At 45.7% G+C, this 23,323-nt stretch overlaps 1 protein-coding gene across 1 annotated transcript in view; it reads right to left on the bottom strand.

The window, feature by feature from the left end:
• The window catches only part of MLXIPL (MLX interacting protein like), a 257,673-nt gene that overhangs the window by 115,336 nt on the left and 119,014 nt on the right, over nucleotides 1-23,323 (bottom strand). The window contains exons 4-5 of the mRNA XM_073616573.1: nucleotides 14,054-14,143; nucleotides 1,933-1,977 (exon numbers count right to left, since the gene is read on the bottom strand). Coding sequence (XP_073472674.1) covers nucleotides 1,933-1,977; nucleotides 14,054-14,143 — 135 coding nt within the window. The remainder of the gene's footprint in view (nucleotides 1-1,932; nucleotides 1,978-14,053; nucleotides 14,144-23,323) is intronic.

Here is a 23,323-nt window from a genome sequence, read left to right as displayed (position 1 = left end):
CTCCTCCGCCCTCACAGCCAGTGTTCTGTCAGCCTCAGTGTCGGAGGTGCGGCGGGGAGCAGAGAGATGACATAATCTCTCACTGCCTGCCCCGCATTACTGCTCTCCTGCAAAGGCACATTTGGAACCCACCACTGCATAGAGGCCTGCCTCTGTGCTAAATGGACCAGTGCTGCCAATGCAATGTGGCAGGTGGCGTGGCAAGTGACATTCCGCATTTGGTGGACGGCGAAGTGGCAAGTGACACGCTCAGGGCTCCCACTGATTCTCCATTATGGTGAGTTGAACTATTTCATTTATTACTACAATGTAATAATAGAAATAATGCACTTCAATCACCCTGACACCATATCAAGCATGATTAAAGCGCTAACACCAGCCATTGCCCACGAAAAATCGTGGTTCTCTAACAGGTGTCCATGGAAACCTAGGCTTCCTTGAGAGGTTTCTAGTGGTTCCTTGAGCTGTGGCTACCTTACCTACTATCTGCTGGTGAATTCATATTTTCAGGTCCATCCCCACTCTCCAAGTAGCATGACACCAATGGTCTTTTTATCTGAGTACACAGGTGGTAATCTAACCACCACTATAAGGGGGACATTCTTTCCACTGACCAACAATGTAGGGGACATCTTCCTAATAACTTCTGATGGACTAATCTTAGAAGGGATTCCCTGAGAGCTGAAAATTATTTCAAGGCTTCCTCTGGGGTAAAAGGGTTGAGAAAGGCTTGTTTAAAGTTATGGACCACACTTGTATGTGCTGCTGTAATGGGGCACTATTGCTTCATATGTATAAAAATGTATACATCAAAATCCTCTGCTTTGAAATCAAACCTGCTGAGAAACATTATTATTAAACTTCCTGTTACTGTAAATACTCACCTTTCCCAGTTCCTGCACTGCTAAACACTTGTTCATGTGTTCTTATCCTCTGCAATCTGCTAAAAAACAGAGAGTGTCGATCTCATGAGCCCCTGCAGCATTCAGGGGTTCTTACCTCAGGCCTGAGAGAGGATCCAGTAAGAGCTACATGGAAACCAGGAGATCGACACTCCTGGAAGTGTTGGTTTCCCAGTAGATTTCAGGGATGAGAACTCAATTTGTTGGTATGGGGATCAGGAAAGTTTAGTATTTACTGTTTTTTTCTAAAGGTAGTTTTACTGCCTTCATTTACAGAAAACAAGGGATTCAAAAAATCATGGAATTTTTGTATTGTACAAGTCTGTTTTTGTCAAACTATTGTCTGTTAATGTTTGCCAGTCTGTTTGTACCCGCGTCTATGAATTTGTGTACAAGTATATTTCAGACTTCTCACTGCTTTGTACAGTGCTGCTTTGTACAGTGTGTGTATTTTCAAAAAATTATAATGCTAAATACCTTCTTTGAGAAGCCCTGCTGTGTAGACACGTGACCTCCCTCTGCCAGCCTGTAACTTGGTAACTCGCGTTTAGGCGCGTTTCGATTACAGGCGTTTTAATTTTTGGCCATTTTGAAAAAAAAAAACATTTTTTCAAATGCTTTTAAACGCAAGCGCAGCAAAACGCCACTAAACGCGGCATGTAAACATGGCAAAACGGCCGTTTTAATCGTGGGTTATTATCTGTCAAGTTAAATCATTCAGGAGGGGTTGTAAAAATGTCCCGTGTACATTAAGCCTTACTGGGGAAGGAAAGCAGAGGGAGGTCACATGACAGGACAGCAGGGCTCTGCAGAGAAAGTGTTCAGCATTATCATTTTATGAAAGCACACGCACTGTACTGAACAGGGACCTAAAACAGAGAGAATCAAAGTAATTAATACATGTGACTTTACAACTACTTTAAGCAGTGACAATAAGCTGATTGGTTACTATGCATACCTGCTCCAGATTCTGTGTGCACCAGTTTTAGTAAATCTCCCCCATTGTGTGCTTTTTTATGTTATCACCTACCTTTTTCTCTTGAAATGGCTTCCCATCCTGGTGATGCTTCCTAAGCTAAAACAAAAAGGAGCAAAAAAAAAAAATTATAAAAATATATAAAATTATACTGTGAGCATAAAGCCTCATTCACACGAGGCGGACTCCGTTTCCATGGAGCCCGCCTCGGTCCGCCGGCTCAGTGGGAGATCAGTCCGTTGATCTCCGCTGAGCCGGCGGATGACAGGTCCCTCTCTGCTCACTGAGCGGGGAGGGGCTTGTCAGGCGCCGCTGCTGCCTATGGAGGGATCGGATGAAAACAGACAGCATGTCTGTTTTCGTCAGATCTCACCCGATCTGATCCACCAGCGATGGATCTGGACGTAGAGCCATCCGTCTGCTTTTAGCAGATCGGACGGGGTTGGATGTCAGCGGACATGTCTCCGCTGACATCCGTCGCTCCATAGGCTAACATGGAGCGCCCGTTCAGGTCCGCCGTCAAAACTGACAGGCGGACCTGAACGGTCCGATCGTGTGAAAGGGGCCTAATATGCATTTTAAAACCTCCAGTCAATAAACAAAAAACAATGACAGTCAAAAGAGGCAATACCAATAACCGAGAAACACCTGACAAGGTGTCAGTAAACTGCCTACTGAATTTCAGGCTATAGTGCTTCATATTTAAATTAATACAAAAGTGCCCAACTCCAGCTTCATAATGTATATGGTGTTGAGCAAAGGAGTCTCCAAGAAAATAGATACATTTCCTGACAAAAACACATTTCTTATTACTTTCTGCAGCCTTGGATCTACAAATCATGATTCTTCAGCATATGTCATTATAAAGCCATGACGCTCACTCTTGGAACAGCAATATTGATTTACCACTGGTATATCAAAAATAATATTGTCATCAATAGGTTGTGTCTCCGATTGACCCAACCCAAACCATGCAAAACAGACTGAGGACTACTCAATTACACTGAAAGTTAGCAAGAAATGCTTTACATTACAGGTTGTGCACTCTTTATTTGTTTACCTTTTATAACAATCATGAGGGACTGAGATAAATTCACAGTTCTAGGCCCCTCAGATTTCAACTAAACCTGCAGCTAGCAGCACAGAGGACACTTCTCATTGAAGGTAAGTACAACCAAAAAGTATTGTTTTGTTTTTTGTTTTTTAAATAACAAACATGTCATACTTACCTCCTCTGCGCAGTTGGTTTTGCACAGAGCAGCCCCGATCCTCCTCTTCTCGGGTCCCTCTTTGCTGCTCCTGTCCCCTCCCTCCTATCGAGTGCCCCAACGGTCAGCAGCTTCCTATGGGTGCACTGGAGCCGAGTCACAGCTTCATGTGTCCATTCAGACACGGAGCCCTGACCCGGCCCGCCCCCTCTCTCCCCTGATTGGTTCACTGACTTTGAATGACAGCCAATGGCGCCGCTGCTGTGTCTCAGCCAATCAGGAGGAGTGTCCTGGATGGATAAGACAATCGTGGAAAACGTTGGAGAGAGATAGGGCTCAGATAAGTAATTAGGGGGGTGCTGGGGAGGCGGCTACACACTAAAGGTTTTTTATCTTAATGCATAGAATGCATTAAGATAAAAAAAACTTCTGCCTTTACAACTCCTTTAAGGCAGGTATCACTAAATGATGGACTGAACCCAGACTGAGTGACAGTTCTGTCTGGACCACTGCAGCTGTGCCTTTTAGCTGCCTGTATGTCCTCTCTACTGTCATCTTCATGGGAAAGCAGAGGCCTGGAGGTGCAACAGGTCTGGAAGGACAAGAGCTGCCTCACTTTGTAAGTTAACAAGCGGGTGATTAGTTGCTACGACGCAGGGTGGTCCTAGCAACCAATAACCCTGCTGTTAACAGGAAAAGTTGGGACGCTCTGGAAAAGAGGGGGACTGTGAACACTGATATAAAGGAAGGGGGGGTGCAAGGTAAAGGGGGGAGGGCTCTGATGTAAAGGGGGGCTGCTATATAGAGGGGGTGGATTGTAAATAGCGGACTGTGATGTAAAAGGGGGCTGTATTGTAAAGGGGGATACTGCTATGTAATAGGTGGCTTCTATTTTTTTTTTTTTTTTTTTTAAATCAAAAAAGGTTTTATTGAACATTCACATATTATCCATCGATCAATGTCACCATTTTTTTTCAATTACATAAGATTTGTTGTAGCAGAAATCCTTCATGTACATACATATAGTGTATATTTCAACTTTGCTCTTCATCTCACCACGCCACTTCTGCAAACCCAAGTACACATTATCCTCATCCCCCCTACCCCACCCGCACATCTTATAATATTTACACTGTCCTGCACCTCCTCGTTTTATTTACAGAGATTGTAAGAGTCTGGACATCACTAGCTCTCTCGGGCTTAGCCCCGGTGTGTCCAGCCATTTGGACCAAATTCGTTCAAACCTGGTAGGGCACCCTCTGTGTTGATATATGTACTTTTCCCTTATGAGGGTTTGTCCCATGTGTTCCACCCATGTGCGACTAGTAGGTGGTTCCACTGACTTCCAACCCATAAGTATGAGCTTTCTGGCTTGAAATAAAGCTCTGGAGAACGCGATCCTGACCAATTCTTCCGGGATCTCATCTTCCAGGACCCCTAGTATACAGCATATGGGTTCTATGGGGACTTTCGTTTGAAATACCTCATTGAGCGTGCCCATCACCTCCCTCCAATATCTGTGGAGCTTCGGGCATCTCCACAGAAGGTGGATGAGGTCCCCATCTTGTTGACGGCAGCGGGAACATAGAGGGTCTATCGTCCTGTCCATTTTAAATAGTTTTTTTGGGGTGTAGTGTACTCTTAACGCTATAAACAATTGGGAAACCTTTTGTGCAACGTTGAGGGAGCAAGTGGGAACAGACTGCAGGGCCTCCTCCCATTGCTCCTCTGTAATCCGACCCAGGTCCCTTTCCCAGGCCAGCATTGCCTTGCATGGGTATGCTCGCAAGTGCCTCACTAATAACATCTGATAGCATTGAGATATAATACCCTTGGTCTCGCTACTGGATTGCAATACATGAAACACCGGTGTAGGTGACAGCGTCCAACCCCCCGCGTCTCCTTGTGTGAAAATTGCGTGTCGCAGCTGAAGGTATGAATATAGCATGTTATCTGGAAGGTTAAATTTATCCTGCAGTTCTGTAAAGGAGAGTAGATTACCGTTTGCGAATATTTGTGGTAGCAGTTTAACCCCATATTTGCGCCATCTTGGCCCTTGTAATAATTTATCCAGCTCCGTATAAGAGCGATTGCCCCATATTGGGCTAAAATCAGTGAAGCCTTGTACCCCCTGAAGCTGCCTAACCTTATTCCAAATTTTTTGTACTAGTGATAGTGTAGGGGTTTGTTTGTTGGACTTTGCAAATAACTGTGCCTCAAGGCCCATGGGAATGGTCTCTGCCCCCGTCGCCATCAACATCAGCCGCGCCGACGAGCCTTTTGGTTCTGGTGTCATAGAGCCGACCAGCTGCTGCAATTGGGACGCTATATAGTACAACCAGGGGTTGGGAACTGCCAACCCCCCACTGTCCTTTGATTGCTGCAGCTGCTCCAGCTTAATTCTGGGGTTTTTGTTGTTCCATAGTAACTGACGAAAGAGTGTATTCACTATTCTGAAAATTTTAAGTGGGATCACTACTGGAGTATTATGTAGGAAGTATAGCAGCTGTGGCATTAGGATCATTTTAATTAGGTTGGCTTTGCCTGCCAAGGACATCTTCAGGTTGTTCCAAGTATTTATTTTATCTCGAAAACGAGAAAGCAGGGGGTAGATGTTTAAAGCGCAGTAGTCTCCAATCCTGGGCGCCACTTGGATGCCCAGGTATTTGAAACCAGTGACCAGGGGAATGGGGCAGCCCTCAGGGAGTGCAACCCCGTGATCCCCTTCCAACAACATCAGAGCCGACTTGGACCAGTTGATGGTTAGCCCGGAGTAGTGACCGAACGTTTTTATTATGGACATCACCTCCACTAACGAGCGACCAGTGTCCCCCAAGAAAAGTAGCATGTCATCAGCATACAACATTATTTTTTCATGTAGGTTTCCGTATTGGAACCCCTGTATCTGGGCACTATCTCTTATCAGGGCTGCTAGGGGCTCTATCGCGATCGCAAAGAGCAGGGGGGACAGAGGGCAACCCTGCCTTGTCCCCCTGCCCAGGGCGAAAGCGTGTGATACCCTGTCTGTCACTCTAATATTGGCCTGAGGGGACGCATACAGCAACTTAACCCAGGCTATAAACCGTGCACCGAAGCCAAACTTTTCCAACACTGCCCATACATATCTCCAGCTAACGCTGTCAAAGGCCTTGTTGGCGTCTAGAGACAACAGTGCCCTTTGACCCCCGTTATCCGCTTGCATCTGCATATTCAGGAACAGTCTCCTAAGATTTGTAGCCGTTGACTTTTGTGGCATAAAACCTGCCTGGTCCTGGTGTATAATGGAGGAGATGACCCCGTTGACCCGCAGCGCCAGGACCTTTGCTAGGATCTTCACGTCACTCTGGAGTAAAGATATAGGTCTGTAAGAGCCGGGGTCAACCGGGTCCTTCCCCTGTTTGAGTAGTAGGATTACGTTGGCTCTCGTCATGGATTCGGGGAGTCTACCCGCCTCTAGGCTAGTATTAAAAACCTTTAATAGTTCGGGGAGTATCTGTTCACCATATTCATTAAACACCTCCATGGGGAGGCCATCCTCTCCCGGCGCCTTACATGTGGGAAAAGAGCAGGCCGCGGTGTGTAGCTCCTCCAGGGTTATAGGAGCCTCTAACTGATTTCGAGCTGCCACCGACAGCGAGGGTAAATCTATTTTTGTCATGTACATAGTAAGGTCTGCATCCGAGTAGGCATCTCCCAATTTATACAAGTCGCCATAGAAAGACGCCAGCTCGGAGATAACCACCTCCGGAGAATTAACTATTTTCCCATTGGCTGCTCTAATAGCCCCAATGGCCGGTGACTGCTGTTGGGATCGTGCGATTTTTGCAAGTAAACGGCCTGTCTTTTCCCCCTCTTCATAGAACGCCAGTTTCGAGAAAAATCTCTTTTTCTCCGCTGTGGAGGATCTCAGCCGGTCCAGGGAGTCCTGGGCCGACATCCATGCCTCCCTGGCAGAGTCGGTGGGGCTGGTAACATATGTCAATTCCAGTTGTCGCACCAAGTCCCCAGCCTGTTGTAACAGGACCGAGGAGTTGTGTTTGACCTTCTGTATTTCCTGGATAAATGTCCCTCTTAAGTGTGCTTTAAAGGTTTCCCATTTCAGATGAGTATTAGTTAGATGTTTATGCATTTTAAAGAAGGCCTGGATTTGGGCGGCTATTCTATCTTGTGATGTGAAAAGTTTCAGCCAGAAGGCATTTAACTTCCAGGGGGCTCTAGGTAGGTTACTAGGGGGCCTAGTAGTTAGCCATACAGCTAATGGGGAGTGGTCCGAGACACCTCGCGGGAAGTATTCTATTTTAGATATACTACCAGCCAGGTTTGGGGTGCCTATACATAAATCAATGCGAGAAAGCGACCCATGGGTCTTAGAGAAACAAGAAAATTGCTTGTTACTTGGGTTTCTGTTACGCCACATTTCCATCCATCCTATTTCTGTAAGTAAACGGCTTAGAGCTGTGCCTCGTCCGCCCCCAGGAGGCCGTACAGGGGGGTGTCTGTCTAATTTTGGGTCCAGGTAGCAATTAAAGTCACCCATGATTAATACCGGAATATCTGGTTTGTTAACTAAATATGAGATTAATAGCTGCAAAACCTCTCTGGAGAACGGAGGGGGCACATACACAAAGGCTAATATCAATGTAAATGTGTACAGTTTACAGTGCAAAAACACAAACCTTCCAGATATATCTATCAATGAGTCAAGTTCCTGGTACACTAAGGCTTTGTGTATCAGAACACTTACTCCACGCGAAAAAGCAGAGTAAGTGGAATGATAGGCTTTACCTACCCAGGCATATTGTAAAAAATTAACTGTGTCGCTTTTCAAATGTGTTTCCTGCAAACCTATTATGGCCGGGTGAAACTTTCGCAGCCCAGCAGAGATCATGGTCCTTTTTAATGGGTCATTCACGCCTCGCACGTTCCAGGACACTATAGGTGTATCAGACATAGCGAGGGTATGAACCGTTTCTGATAGGCATGTCCCTGTCCTGTGTCATTTGGCTTTGCACCCGGTGTCCTCCAAGTCGCAGTCCTCGTGCAGGCAAAATGACCATCCGAATGTGTGGGGCGTGAGGCAGGTCGACGAGGCATAGTACGCAGTGGAGAAGTAACAGATCCCTGCAGAAAATAAACCAGCTCAATGGTGTGGTGACACTAAGCACATGATGGATCCATAGATGAAGTAGAACTTGTAAAACAGGTCCCGCTGACAGTGCCCAGCGGAAAGAGATCAGAAACTGTGGGGCTCCATGTGCCCAAACCGTGCCAACAGGGCACACAAACTCAAGCCATATCAACAATGGCAACTTGTATTGTGCGGAGCTGAGGCACATTCACAGCCCACCCGACTGGTTAGACAAAAAATGTGCCGAGCTCTGTAAGGTTTGGTGTTCAATCGCTGTCGCTGGATGAAAAGGAAACGTCCTCTGTTTAAGGAGCAATATAAGAAGTGGAATGTATGCGCCCTGTTATATATGTGGTAAGTTGGTTAGTTGAGATCAGCCTTCCTCATTTTCACGTCTGCGGCGTTGCAAATCCTGTTCATTCTGGTCCAGCCATGCTGCTGCATCCTGTGCAGTTTCAAAAAAGTGATTCTGGTCTCCGGCCGTGACTCTCAGCTTAGCGGGAAACAGCATTGCATATTTGAGTTGCAGTCGCTGTAGCCTTTTTTTGACGTCTGCAAACTTAGATCTTCTGCGCTGCACTTCAGCCGAGAAGTCAGGATAGAAGGATATTTTGGTACCGTTGAACTGCACAGTCCCCTTTTCTCTGGCTAACCTTAGAACCACTTCACGGTCCCTATAGTTGAGGAGCCTGGCCAGCATCGCTCTGGGGGGGTTGCCAGGCGGGAGAGGTCTTGGTGGTACTCGGTGTGCCCGTTCCACCGCATACAGTGGCGAAAAAGCCTCTTTGCCAAATATATTTTGCAGCCATTCCTCAACGAATGTCGTGGGGTCTCTGCCCTCAACTTTCTCTGGCAGCCCAACTATGCGGACGTTGTTACGTCTCAGGCGGTTCTCGATGTCGTCGGTCTTTTCAAAGGCCTGGCGTGCATGCTGTGCGGCTCCCCTCACATCCCTGTTCAAGTGGGGCATCTGGTCCTCTATATCGCTGACCCTCCCCTCCACTGCCGTGGTTCTCTCTCTGATTTTCTGGATGTCTTGCCGGAGGAGGGAGACAGTCTCCTTCAGCCCCCCAAACTTCTCCTTAAGGTCATCCACTGAAGCAGTACATCTGTGGACTGCATGGAGTATTTCACTCAGCGTGGGCTGGGGGGTGTCCTCCACCTGCATATCAAACAGGCCTGGCATAGGGTCAGGTACAGACTCCATGGTGTCAGTGTCTTCTGGCCTGTCTGTGTCACCCCTGTCCGCCTGTCCCATAGAAGCTGCAGGTAGCTGTGTGCTGCTCTGTGTGGATTCTGCTGAGCCTGTTAACTTCTGGGCATAGTAGAGCATGTCCCTGGGCTGATCTTTAGTCTTAGGGGGTTTCTGTGACTTACCCCCCTGCTCCGTTTTCTTCTCCTGGCCTCGTGGTGTTCTCTGAGGCTGAGATGACCAGGCGCCATCTTGGTAGTCAGCCGCGGCCGAGGCCGCTTGTTCACCGCGGTTCCCTCGGGTCATCATGCCCCAGTCTGGTGTTGTTATTGTGGCCTGGGATGTCAGGGAGGCTGTAGGTACCGGTACCGTGACTTTTGGGCGTCTGGACAAGCGAGGAAAGGATCGGTCTCAGGATCAACAGCGGGAGCTCCGGTGAACAGGTCTGTTCACATGCCGCGCTAGGCCACGCCCCCAGGTGGCTTCTATTAAAAAAAAAAAAAGGGGGGGGTGATGTAATGGGGGATCTTGATGTGAGGGGGCAGTGATGTAAAGAGGGGACTGTGTTTAAAAGGGGAGCTGTGATGTAAAGGGGGTACTGAGATGTAAAGGGAAGGCACTGTGAGGTAAGGGGGGGACTTCTGATGTAAATGGGGGGACTGTAATGCAAAGAAGGGGCTGTGATGTAATGCAAAGGTTGAACTATGATGAAAAGGGGATGCAATATAAAGGAGGGAGGCTGCTATGTAAAGGGAGGTACTGTGATGCAAAAGGGGGGCCGGGGGCTGTGATGGAAAAGGGGGTTGAGTAATAGCACAAGTTTCGGACCTCTACTGGAAGAAAAGTTTACTGACTGGACCTCTGTTAACTTTAATTGAATATCCCTACTTGAAGGCATTAGCTAGAAACAAAAATGATAATAGAATCACACTGGCTAAATGCAATAAGGGAATGTCATTCAGAAAAGAGAAATGTTGTAATAAAGTAGTGAAAACTCATAAATCTTATAAAAAAATGCATGATGAGTAACCAAAGAAAATGCAGAATACCAGGGGAACAAATAGCTGCAAAACTAAAAACATTGTTGTAAAGTCAGATCAATATGGATTTATCCTTGACATCCTATATGTTTAGTTTAATGCTGAACTCTAGATCAATAATAAAAACAACGATTTGTATTTGTGACCCGACTTAATGCTTTTGTAACCCCCTGTAAGGCTGGGTTCACACTGCTGCCTGATGCGGCTCGTAGCAGGGGTCCGGTGCGTCCCTGTTCTCCGTTTCAGGGACAAATTTCAGGGACTGAAACAGAGCCAAAGACGCACAGCACCCCTGTGCAATTCGCTCTGCAGCCACCCCGGAGATATGTGAACCGGCTCCAAAGAGAGCCGGTCACAATCTCCTGTCATGAGAATTGGATGCGGGGATCCTACATCCAATTTGCACTGGTGTGAACCTAGCCTAAAGCAGCACTCAGACTTAGATAGAGGGAGGGGCAGAACTCTGAACTAAGCAAGTGCCCTACATCCACATCTACTTACAAGCAGCTTGCTCACAATCACAGGATAGCGAGAAAGTCACATCACAAAGCTGGCCGTGGTGTGAGTGAAATGGCTGTATAAATCTGAGGAATGGATGGACACAAATACAAATTCTTTGGCAGATAAAGCCAACTTTCATATATGTATTTTATCTGTGTATTTTTGCTGTTTGCGCTGAATCCTGTGATGAAGCATGGAAGTTGCAACTGAGCAGTTCTCATGCTGCAAATGCTAGGTGTCTGGCTGTCATGCTGACACTTTTACTTCAATACAGGATGACACTGACCCAAAACAATTATGCAGATAAGCACTTCTAAATTTTCTCTGCAAATGTGAATGCTTGTTCCCCGTTTCTGACTCAGAAAGTAGCCAGAGAGTTAAAGTAAAAGCCAGAAAACTAGCATTCTCTAAAGGTAGGTGTACCATGGCAGTCCCCATATTTCTCTTACAGGGAACCTGTCACCATACCATTCATTTCTACAACAATCTTCCTGTCAGATCATATGTTCATTAAATGTATTTTATGCATGGTATCTATCTGTAAAAGCCTCCCTTAACCACTTGAGGACCGGAAGATTTGCCCCCTTAATGACCAGGCCATTTTTTGCGATAAGGCACTGCGTCGCTTTAACTGACAATGGCGCGGTCGCGCGACGCTGTACCCAAATAAAATTCATGCCCTTTTTTCCCACAAATGGAGCTTTCTTTTGGTGGTATTTGATCACCTCTGTGGTTTTTATTTTTTTTGCTTTAAACAATAAAAGATAATTTAAAAAAAAAAAAACAATAGTTTTTACTTTTTGCTATAATAAATATCCCCCCCCCCAAAAAAAAAAATCGCAATAAGCATATTTTATTGGTTTGTGCAAAAGTTATAGCATTTACAAAATAGGGGATATATTTATGGCATTTTTATTTATTTATTTTTTTTTACTAGTGATCTGCGATTTTTATTTTTAGCGGGACTGCGACATTGTGGTGGACAGTTAGGACACTTTTGACACTTTTTTGGGACCATTGACATTCATAATGCGATCATCAGAGCTAAAAATAGCCACTGATTACTGTATAAATGTCACTGGCAGGGAAGGGGTTAACACTAGGGGGCGATCAAGGGGTTAAGTGTGTTACCTGGGAGGTGTTGCTAACTGTATGGGGGCTGGGCTGACTGGAGGAGGAGAGAGATCATTGTTCCTAATCACTATGAACAGATGATCTGTCTCTCCTCCTCTGACAGAATGGGGATCTGTTTGTTTACACTGACAGATTCCTGTTCTGCCTGTCTCTGGAGCGATCGCAGGTGGCCAGCAGACATCGCGTCCGCCGGACCCGCTTGTTGGCTCCCCCGCGTGCCCACAAATCGCTGTGTACGTGCCCAACGTACAATGACAGGGATTCGCGCAGGGGAGCCAACTTGCTGCAATACAACTGCGTTGGGCGGTGCATAACGAGTTAAGCCTGGTACACACTAGTGGTTTATTTTCGTTCAACCATGTGGGCTGAACAAAAGAAAAAACTGAAGAGCTCAGGAGAAGCCGCTGTACTAACAATCCAATGCTAGTACAGCGATCTCCTCGCCAGAACACTCTAGTCAGCGCTCTCAGACATTGGCTGAAAACACAGATCAGGAGCCCATCAGCAGACCTTTTTCAGTCATGCCCCTTTGACAGAAGCCGGGCAAATGATTGGCCTCTGTCGGGCCGGCTGCTCTACACACGGCCAGAATGTCAGCTGGTTTCTATTGAAAAAAGGTTGATGCTGTCTGATATTTGGCCCGTGTGTACTAGGCTTCATATAGACATCCAGAAGTCCTGAGGCTATTGCTAGGTGAAGCTATCCTAGATGTGATGTCAAGTATTTTCCTTTGTTTCTATTCCACTAGCTACATAAAAGGTTATGTAGAAAGGTAGAGGGAGGGGCTGAAGAGATGGGACAGCACAGACAATGATTATAAACTCCCACAGCAGCTATGACATGCGAGAAGGGAGGGGGCTATGCTAGCAAAGCGACACTTCTGAAGTCATCAAATTTTCTAGCAAGTTCAAAGGCACATTGCAAGTCAATTAAAAATTGTTTATGGAAAGTAAACATTTTGCCAGTAAACACTTACAACCTGCAATTTTTTAAGTTGGTGACAGGGTCTCCTTTTTTTTTTAAATAACAAACATGTTATACTTACCTCCTCTGTGCAAGGGTTTAGTACAGAGTGGCCCCAATCCTCTTCTGGGGTCCCCAAGTGGCACTCCTGGCTCCTCCCCGCATCGAATGCCCCCTCGGAGACTCGCATTCCAAGGGTACGCCCATGCAGGGAGCGCTCCCGAGTCCTGTTGCTGCGTCCATTGACACAGACAGCAGGACTTGGCCCCACCCCCGTGTCACTGGATTTGATTGACAGCAGTGGGAGCCAATGGCTGCACTGCTATCAATCTATCCAATGAGGATCCGAGACAGCGGCTGGAGCTGCTGTGCTCATCCCTGTCGATGGAAAGATCGGGTTCAGGTAAGTAAAAAGGGGGCCCTGGGGGGCTACTGCACTACAGAAGGTTTTTCATCTTAATGTATAGAATGCATTAAGGTGAACACCCTCCAAGGTTTACAACCCCTTTAAAGGAACTTTTACATTTTGAACAATGAAGTGAAGAGGTAAAGGGGCTCCATCTAGTGGGTAATTCAGCTAATGAGCAATGCACAACTTTAGCCTTAGAAATGGGAAGCCTATGGACCATAGTATATTTAGAAAGGGGTCTAAGTTCACATTTTTGCAGGTGCGGTAGTGAATGTACATTGCATGTGTTCCCGCAGCTGCACTAAAAACATTCACAGGTAATGGCGTCCCCGAACACTGAATAATGTGGTGCAGTTTCCCGCATGGGGAAATGCGTGGTGCCAAAGCACCATACCGTTTCCATGCGGCCAACTTTTTAAAAAATGTGCAGGGACCTTTTTCCTGCAGGAAAACACAGGCACAGCAGCCCATTCAAATAAATGGGGTGCTGTGCCCATGCAAACGTGGCAAAATCGTAGGAATGTGAACCAAGCCTAAAGCTAATCCAGCCTTTGAACTATTATTTTTCACAAAAAACTCAGAGCGTGATGTGTTTCTTACCCGTTTCTTGTAATAAATCCTCCACTTGTTATATTCTTTCATGACTACTTCTATTCTTCTTTTCCAGTAGTTTCCCTCAAGCACCACAGCCTGAAAAAAGCAGAAGGTTGAAGACATGTATTCATATTCTATGGCAGCACCTCGAAATCTCTCGAAAGTTATCCTTATTGGGCTATCACATTGGACTAATACAAAGTGATGAACACAGAGTAACAAGCATATCATTATCGCTCTTATACTCATATATTCCTTGCTACCAAAAAAACATTTTTTAAAAAAATAACACACAGTAAACAATCACAAATCAGCTTTCATTGCACTAACTAAATCTGATTGGGTGCCAAGTTATCATTGATCTCTGCATTGCTTTACTAAATAACCTCTTTTTGCAGCAAAAGTCTTAACTGACTACCTGCCCAAACTGTATACTCTAGCTCCACTTTTCTCATCCTTTTCACCCCAGAGGAACCCTTAAAATTATTTTAAGGTCTAGGGTAACCCCCTGCTAAAACCAAACCATGGGGATCAGTAGGAAAAATGTCACTTACATTGGTGGTCCATGGGAAGAATACCCACCTTACAGTGTTGTGCTGCTGACACAGCTATTGTTCAAGGAATGCCTACAAACCAAGTCTAGAGGAACCCTAGTGTTCCAAGAAGCCCTACAATATTACCCATTACAATACTACTATCAAAGGCCAAAGGACTAGTTTACATGGGCTTTTGAAAGCTGAGGTCAGTTTGTGATCAGTTTGTGCTTTTCTTTTATTTCTTTATACATGTCAACGCATAGCAAACATACAGTAAATCCATTAAAGGCATTTTAAAAAAAAGAAAAAAACTGTATACACTATGAATGACCAGCTATTACTACCTGACATTCCTTTATTGCTAAAACTACAGTGTACAAATAGAGAAAGTGCAGACAAATCAATGGTCTAAAACAGAGGTGGGCAATTAATTTTCGCATGAGACCACATGAGAAACCAGAACCGTTGTGGAGTGCCAAACCAATAGGCTGAACTTAATTCTGCTCAATATTAATTTTTTTTTTGTTTACAAACGATTTTTATTGAGATAAAAATTTACAGTACAAAACAGTACTGCTGGATCTTGAATCAACATCACACAATAACTAAGATAGTACTACAACATTATAACAGACAAACATCTGTTGCGGAAGCTAATACAAAAATTGTAGGCAGTCCAATATCAGGTGACATAAGGACATTCAGCTTTTTTCAGCTCCCTACTGTTGGAGCAGGAGATAATACTGTGTAGTAATCTCATCTCAATTTCAAAAATACATTTCAACTAAAAAAAAAAAAAAAAAAAAAAAAAACCTCAATACACAATAGAGCATAAATCCATTGCATGAAAGCCTGGGAGAGCAGGGTTTGAAAATGCCATGTGAGATCAATCTCTATAGCAGTAAATGAACCAAGGGTCCCACTTAGCATCAAAGATAGATATGGAATCATGTAATGTAAAGAAAAATGTTTCCATCATCATTATCTGGTCAATACGAGAGATGACTTGAGATAAGGAGTATAGTACCAACCTGTGAAAACTTTAAGGGCCGTCTCGTGTATGGTCAGGGATTTAGTGCAATTACACATATTCTGCCATTTTGACTCCCAGTCCTGCAAGTTAAATTCTAAGTTTAACTCCCATTCCCAACCAGACATGTACAGTGGGGACGGAAAGTATTCAGACCCCCTTACATTTTTCACTCTTTGTTATATTTGCTAAAATCATTTAAGTTCATTTTTTTTCCTCATTAATGTACACACAGCACCCCATATTGACAGAAAAACACAGAATTGTTGACATTTTTGCAGATTTATTAAAAAAGAAAAACTGAAATATCACATGGTCCTAAGTATTCAGACCCTTTGCTGTGACACTCATATATTTAACTCAGGTGCTGTCCATTTCTTCTGATCATCCTTGAGATGGTTCTACACCTTCATTTGAGTTCAGCTGTGTTTGATTATACTGATTGAACTTGATTAGGAAAGCCACACACCTGTCTATATAAGACCTTACAGCTCACAATGCATGTCAGAGCAAATGAGAATCTGTCAGGAAGGGCATGCCAGCACCCAAGATGGCTGCCGAAGAAGATGACCTGTTACCTCTGCCCCTGTCAGAAATCCATTGGTGCACACACACCCTGTGACAGCTTTTGACACCCAAACAGGCTACTTAAACTCAGTCAGTTTCCAGACTCAGTGCTGTCTGCTCTACAGCGTTCCCTGTGTATCCTGCAATTACCTACCTGACTTCCGTTCCTGTTGTGACCCGGCTTGCTTCCTGACATTCCTGTTTCCTGCCTGCATCCGACCCCGGCTTGTCCTCTACTCTGCATCTGCCTGCTCCTTCTGCCACTTCGCTGCCAGTCTGCTGACGACCTGGCCTGTAATCTGATTCCGCTTCCGCTTCAGCCTCTGTTCCTGACATGCCCGTTTGTGTATGACCCGGCTTGCCTGTACCTGCCTTCTCTTCAGCCTCGAGGGTGCCACCATCCTTTTTGCTGCACCTGCACTTCTGCCTGTGGGGACCGGTTGTCTACTCACTCCAGCTACCTGCCTACCACTGCTCTGGGATTCCTACAGACACCTCTACAGCCAGGCCGAGTGCTCCGATTCAGCTCCAGGTTCAGTGATCCCGCCAGGCACTCGTGCGACTCTGCATCTCGGTGCTTCCTGTCAGCTCTATCAGGGGCTCCAAGTCAGAGTTGTAAGAGAGGCCATCCTCTGCATATCAGGCTCCATCACCAGGTACGTGACAGTAGCAGACAGCCATGTCTGAGCCTGTGCAAGGACCCTCTCCTATGGAGGAACTCTGCCAACACCTAGCCAGATTAACACAAGCTGTAAAGGACTTACAACAGGGTTATACCCAGCTGGAAGGCCAAATACAGACCTTGTCTGCCTCTGCTGCTCAAGTACCTTTCACTTCTGGGATGCCAGCAGCTCCCGCAGTCGTTATGCTACCACCTGAACCCAGAGTCCCAACTCCTGAAAAGTTCCACGGAGAACGCAACGAGTTCAGAACCTTCCGCAACGCATGCAAACTCTATTTTTCGCTACAACTACAACCACGAACCTTCTCCCTGGAAGCCACCAAGGTCGGGTTTGTCATTTCCTTGCTTCAGGGGGAACCACAGGCCTGGGCTCACCGACTCCTTGAACAAAAGGCCACATTTCTGACGGACTTAGACTCCTTTTTTGGAGCCATGGCTCAATTATATGAAGACCCCCAGCAAGAGAGGGAAAGCACCCTCTGTTTTCCCTGTCTTTGCTGACCCCTACCATTGGGCCTACCGTGCTTTGGTTGGAGACCATAATCTTTTGTAGGGCCTGCCCCTTGAGCCATTCAGCCTGGTAGTGATTATATCTTCAATATTGATACTCATATTTACATTGTGTTTAGTATATTTATGTCCTTTGATTCTCTGTTTTCTTTTGTTGTTTCTTTCATGTATTTGAATTTTAGAATCTCTAGCTCCTGAGGAAGCGTTCAGCGTAACGCGAAACATGTAGAGCAACTAGAGAACACCTCACCGTGGATCACCAAACCTGCTGCATCTTGTCTGCTATAATTATGTGCTTGCCTTCTGTTCAATTCTCAGGGGAAGTATTTCTCCTATATATGGACTAAGCGATATTTGTATACCTTTATAGCCTTCTTTATGCTACACAAATTTGCAGGATAAGATCCATACGGTGTGCTACTACTAGGATTTATATCTAGACTGAAGTGTTTTTAAATCTATGTGTGTCAAATGTCTTTTATATTTTTCTAATAAAATATCCCTATTAAATGTATTTTTTGTAGTTTAATACTATTGTGCCTCTAAAGTCCCATACCTAGAGTTTTCCCATTTACAATTTGATTCCTGGGGACGTTGGCACAAATCGCTACTGAGTACCTGCAGAGTCACCCTGCTTTTTGAGGTACTTCGGCACTAGGTTCTCTAATTTATTTTTGTTGCTTTGAAAGACTACATTGATGACAACCTTAAAAAGGGGTTTATTCGCCCCTCCACATCTCCTGCCGGTGCGGGGATCTTCTTTGTAGAAAAAAAGGACCACTCATTACAGCCCTGTGTGGACTACCGTGAACTTAATAAGGTCACTGTAAAAAAACGTTACCCTCTTCCACTTGTGCCTGAATTATTCCAGCGTCTCGGTACGGCCACCATTTTCACAAAATTGGATCTTCGGGGTGCTTATAATCTGGTTCGCATACGAGGGGGATGAATGGAAGAGGGCGTTCCGCACACGGTTTGGGCATTTTGAATACCTTGTGATGCCCTTTGGACTTTGCAATGCCCCAGCTACCTTTCAGCACTTCATCAATGATGTCTTCCGAGATTTCCTGAATCTATTTGTTGTTGTTTATCTTGATGATATACTAATCTTCTCTCCCTCTCTAGATCACCACCGTAGTCACGTCAAGAATGTATTGAGTTGCCTTCGACAACACGGACTTTATGCAAAACCAGAGAAATGTGTATTTGAACGCCAAAGCATCCAATTCTTGGGTTTAATCATTTCCACCGAAGGCATCCAGATGGATCCCCAGAAGGTTACAGCCATCCTGGATTGGACTGCTCCCAGTGATAAGAAGGGTGTCCAACATTTCGTGGGGTTTGCAAATTTTTATCGAAAATTCATCAGAAATTTTTCTGCAATCATATCCCCCATTACAAGTTTAACCAAACAAGGTACAAGATTCTCTTGGTCTTTGGAAGCTCAGAAAGCTTTTGACACCCTAAAAAGACTTTTCACATCTGCATCTGTCCTGAAACACCCTGACCCAGCCTTGCCCTACGTCTTGGAAGTAGACGCCTCAGAAACAGCGGTCGGAGCAATATCGTCTCAGAGGCGGGGAGCTAAGGCGCTCTACTGCACCCAGTTGCTTTTTTTTCCCGCAAGCTGTCAAATGCCGAAAGGAACTACGACGTCGGGGACCGTGAACTTTTGGCCATCAAAGCCGCCCTGGAGGAATGGAGGTACCTTCTAGAGGGGGCCGCACACCCAATCTTGATCTATACTGATCATAAGAACCTCGAGTATTTAAGAACAGCAAAAAGATTGAAACCCCGACAAGCCAGGTGGGCACTATTCTTTTCTAGATTCACTTTTCACTTAACGTTCAGGCCCAAGTCCAAGAATGCAAAACCCGATGCGTTATCACGCATGTTCAGCAAACCTGAAGAAATCTCATCTCCGGATGCCATTCTATCCCCTGGGAACTTCCTGTTACTTCAAGGAGAGTTAATAAAACAAATTAAACAAACTCTAGTAAGGAACCCTTCACCAGCCGGGGTCTCTCTACTGGCAAAGGATGGGCTACTTTGGCATGAAGACAAGGTCTTTGTGCCGGAAGACCTCCGAATGGCCATCCTGGTGCGATGCCATGATCATGTGCTGGCAGGTCATTTTGGCATTGGCAAGACAACTGAATTAGTACAACGGACATTTTGGTGGCCTGGGGTGGAAAAAGATTGTAGGAAATATGTGGAATCTTGCACCACTTGCATCCGCAATAAAACCAGCAGATCCAGAGCCTGGGGTCTGCTAAAACCCTTACCTGTCCCCAGTAGACCTTGGAAGATGATCTCAATAGATTTTATTGTAGAACTTCAACCATCTGAGGGCCACAACACCATTTTTGTAGTTGTCGATAGACTATCTAAGATGGCACACTTCCTGCCCATGAAGGGCACACCATCTGCTCGAGAAACAGCTCAAACCTTTGTCAAGGAGATCGTAAGGCTTCATGGGATTCCGGACAATATTGTGTCCGACCGTGGGGTGCAGTTTAATTCCAGATTCTGGAGAGCCTTATGTGATGCACTCGGGATTGAACTTTCATTTTCTTCTGCATATTACCCACAAACGAATGGGCAGACAGAGAGGACTAATCAAACCCTCGAACAGTACCTGAGATGTTTCTCCTCATTTTCTCAAGACGATTGGGCTTCTCTGCTTCCCCTGGCCGAGTTTTCTTATAACAATTCAGTACACTCTGCTACAAAGCAATCTCCATTTTTTGCAAACTACGGTTTCCACCCTTCTTTTTTGTCTAATACAATTCCAGATTCCCCTGTACCAGCTGTTTCCGAAACTATACATTTCTTCAACGCCAATAACAAACTGCTACAGGAAACAATGGCCAAGACACAGGCATACAATAAGGAAGTTTTTAACAGGAAAAGAAGGGGAGAATTGATCTTGTACCCTGGTGACCAAGTGTGGCTAGCAACTACTAATTTGAAACTGGCCTGTCCCTCAAAGAAACTGGGCCCTAAATTTATAGGACCATTTCCGGTAAGGAGACGGATCAATTAGGTTGCGTATGAATTAGAGTTGCCTGAGTCATTTAGAATCCACCCTGTGTTCCACATAACCTTGTTGAAACCTGCTATTCCTGACCCCTTCCCAGGACGAAGTTCTGGCCCGCCTGAACCTGTAATTATTGACGGGGAGGAAGAGTTTGAGGTGGAAACAATCTTAGACTGCAGGAAGAGAAGAAATCAGATCCAGTTCCTGATAAAAATGGAAAGGGTATGGGCCAGAGGACAACTCCTGGGAACCTGAAGGTAATATCCATGCCAAAATTTAGTTCAAGCTTTTAAGAACTCCCATCCTGACAAGTGGGCCAAGTTGGGCATCCGGAGGCTGCCCTTTGGGGGGGGCAGTGTCAGGAAGGGCATGCCAGCACCCAAGATGGCTGCCGAAGAAGACGACCTGTTACCTCTGCCTGTCAGAAAGGGCATGCCAGCACCCAAGATGGCTGCCGAAGAAGATGACCTGTTACCTCTGCCCCTGTCAGAATTCCATTGGTGCACACACACCCTGTGACAGCTTTTGACACCCAAACAGGCTACTTAAACTCAGTCAGTTTCCAGACTTAGTGCTGTCTGCTCTACAGCGTTCCCTGTGTATCCTGCAATTACCTACCTGACTTCCGTTCCTGTTGTGACCCGGCTTGCTTCCTGACGTTCCTGTTTCCTGCCTGCATCCGACCCCGGCTTGTCCTCTACTCTGCATCTGCCTGCTCCTTCTGCCACTTCGCTGCCAGTCTGCTGACGACCCGGCCTGTAATCTGATTCCGCTTCCGCTTCAGCCCCTGTTCCTGACATGCCCGTTTGTGTATGACCCGGCTTGCCTGTACCTGCCTTCTCTTCAGCCTCGAGGGTGCCACCATCCCTTCTGCTGCACCTGCACTTCTGCCTGTGGGGACCGGTTGTCTACTCACTCCAGCTACCTGCCTACCACTGCTCTGGGATTCCTACAGACACCTCTACAGCCTGGCTGAGTGCTCCGATCCAGCTCCAGGTTCAGTGATCCCGCCAGGCACTCGTGCGACTCTGCATCTCGGTGCTTCCTGTCAGCTCTATCAGGGGCTCCAAGTCAGAGTTGTAAGAGAGGCCGTCCTCTGCATATCAGGCTCCATCACCAGGTACGTGACAGAATCATTAGGTCAAAGGAACTGCCTGAAGAGCTCAGAAACAGAATTGTGGCAAGGCACAGAGCACAGTGGCCTCCATAATCCTTAAATGGAAGACGTTTGGGACGACCAGAACCCTTCCTAGAGCTGGCCGTCCGGCCAAACTGAGCTATCGGTGGAGAAGAGTCTTGGTGAGAGAGGTAAAAAAGAATCCAAAGATCACTGTGGCTGAGCTCCAGAGATGCAGTCGGGAGATGGGAGAAAGTTGTAGAAAGTCAACCAGGACGGAAGCCTCTCCTCAGTGCAAGACACATGAAAGCCCGCATGGAGTTTGTTAAAAACCACCTGAAGGACTCCAAGATGGTGAGAAATAAGATTCTCTGGTCTAATGAGACCAAGATGGAACTTTTTGGCCTTAATTCTAAGCGGTATGTGTGGAGAAAACCAGGCACTGCTCATCAGCTGTCCAATACAGTCCCAACAGTGAAGCATAGTGGTGGCAGCATCATGCTGTGGGGGTGTTTTTCAGCTGCAGGGACAGGATGACTGGTTGCAATCGAGGGAAAGATGAATGCGGCCAAGTACAGGGATATCTTGGATGAAAACCTTCTTCAGAGTGCTCAGGACCTCAGACTGGGCCAAAGGTTTACCTTCCAACAAGACAATTTAAGCACACAGCTAAAATAACGAAGGAGTGGCTTCACAACAACTCCGTGACTGTTCTTGAATGGCCCAGCCAGAGCCCTGACTTAAGCCCAATTGAGCATCTCTGGAGAGACCTAAAAATGGCTGTCCACCAACGTTTACCATCCAAACTGACAGAAGTGGAGAGGATTTGCAAGGAGGAATGGCAGAGGATCCCCAAAAGGGTGCTTCTACTAAATACTGAGCAAAAGGTCTGAATACTTAGGACCATGTGATATTTCAGTTTTTCTTTTTTAATAAATCTACAAAAATGTCAACAATTCTGTGTTTTTCTGTCAATATGGGGTGCTGTGTGTACATTAATGAGAAAAAAAATGAACTTAAATGATTTTAGCAAATGGATGCAATATAACAACGAGTGAAAAATTTAAGGGGGTCTGAATACTTTCCGTCCCCACTGTATTTTAATTTGGGGTTGTCGCCTATTGCCATCATTGATCTAAAAAGGTCCAGAGAGCAAGCCCTTCTGTCTGGGGGCACTCCCACAGAGGAATTCGAAGGAGGTGTGGGAGTCTGATGGGGAAAAGGAATAATGTGTCAAAAAAATAAAAAATGCTGAATATGGAGATAATGATAAAATTCCCGGGGGGGTCAGTTTTTTTGGCCCAGTCTAGGTTCTGATCTATCCACCATTGGAATTCTGTTGGGTCCTCAAATGCTGTAGAAAATCTTGTATCACCCAGAAAAGAAGCCCACGGAGAGGTCTTAGAAATTAGTCCAAACCTGAGTCTATATAAGTCCCATAATTTCAATGAGTGTGTTACAACTGTATCATTAGCGCACATCTCCGAAACAGGGAGTTTAGAGGACCATAATAAGCCCGGGAAGTAGTACGAGGAGACCGATGCTTGTTCAAATCTAAGCCAGGGGACATGTGAGTCTGCAATATTTCATTGGGCGAGTTGGTAAAATCTGCTTGCCACATAATATAGCCACACCTGAGGGACACCCAGACCTCCTGACTTATGAGCCCGGGATAATACCGTTCTAGCAAATCTTGGGGGTTTATTTTTCCAAATAAATTTATTAAATTCCGCTTGAATTTTAAGAAGATAGGATTTAGAGATCAGAAGGGGTAAGGCCCAGAATAAATAAAAT

Source organism: Aquarana catesbeiana, linkage group LG02, assembly GCF_042186555.1.
Source record: "Aquarana catesbeiana isolate 2022-GZ linkage group LG02, ASM4218655v1, whole genome shotgun sequence".
NCBI classification, from domain to species: Eukaryota; Metazoa; Chordata; class Amphibia; order Anura; family Ranidae; genus Aquarana; species Aquarana catesbeiana.
The sequence above is the reverse complement of the archived record's forward strand: the minus strand, read 5'-3'. Positions and strand labels throughout refer to the sequence as shown.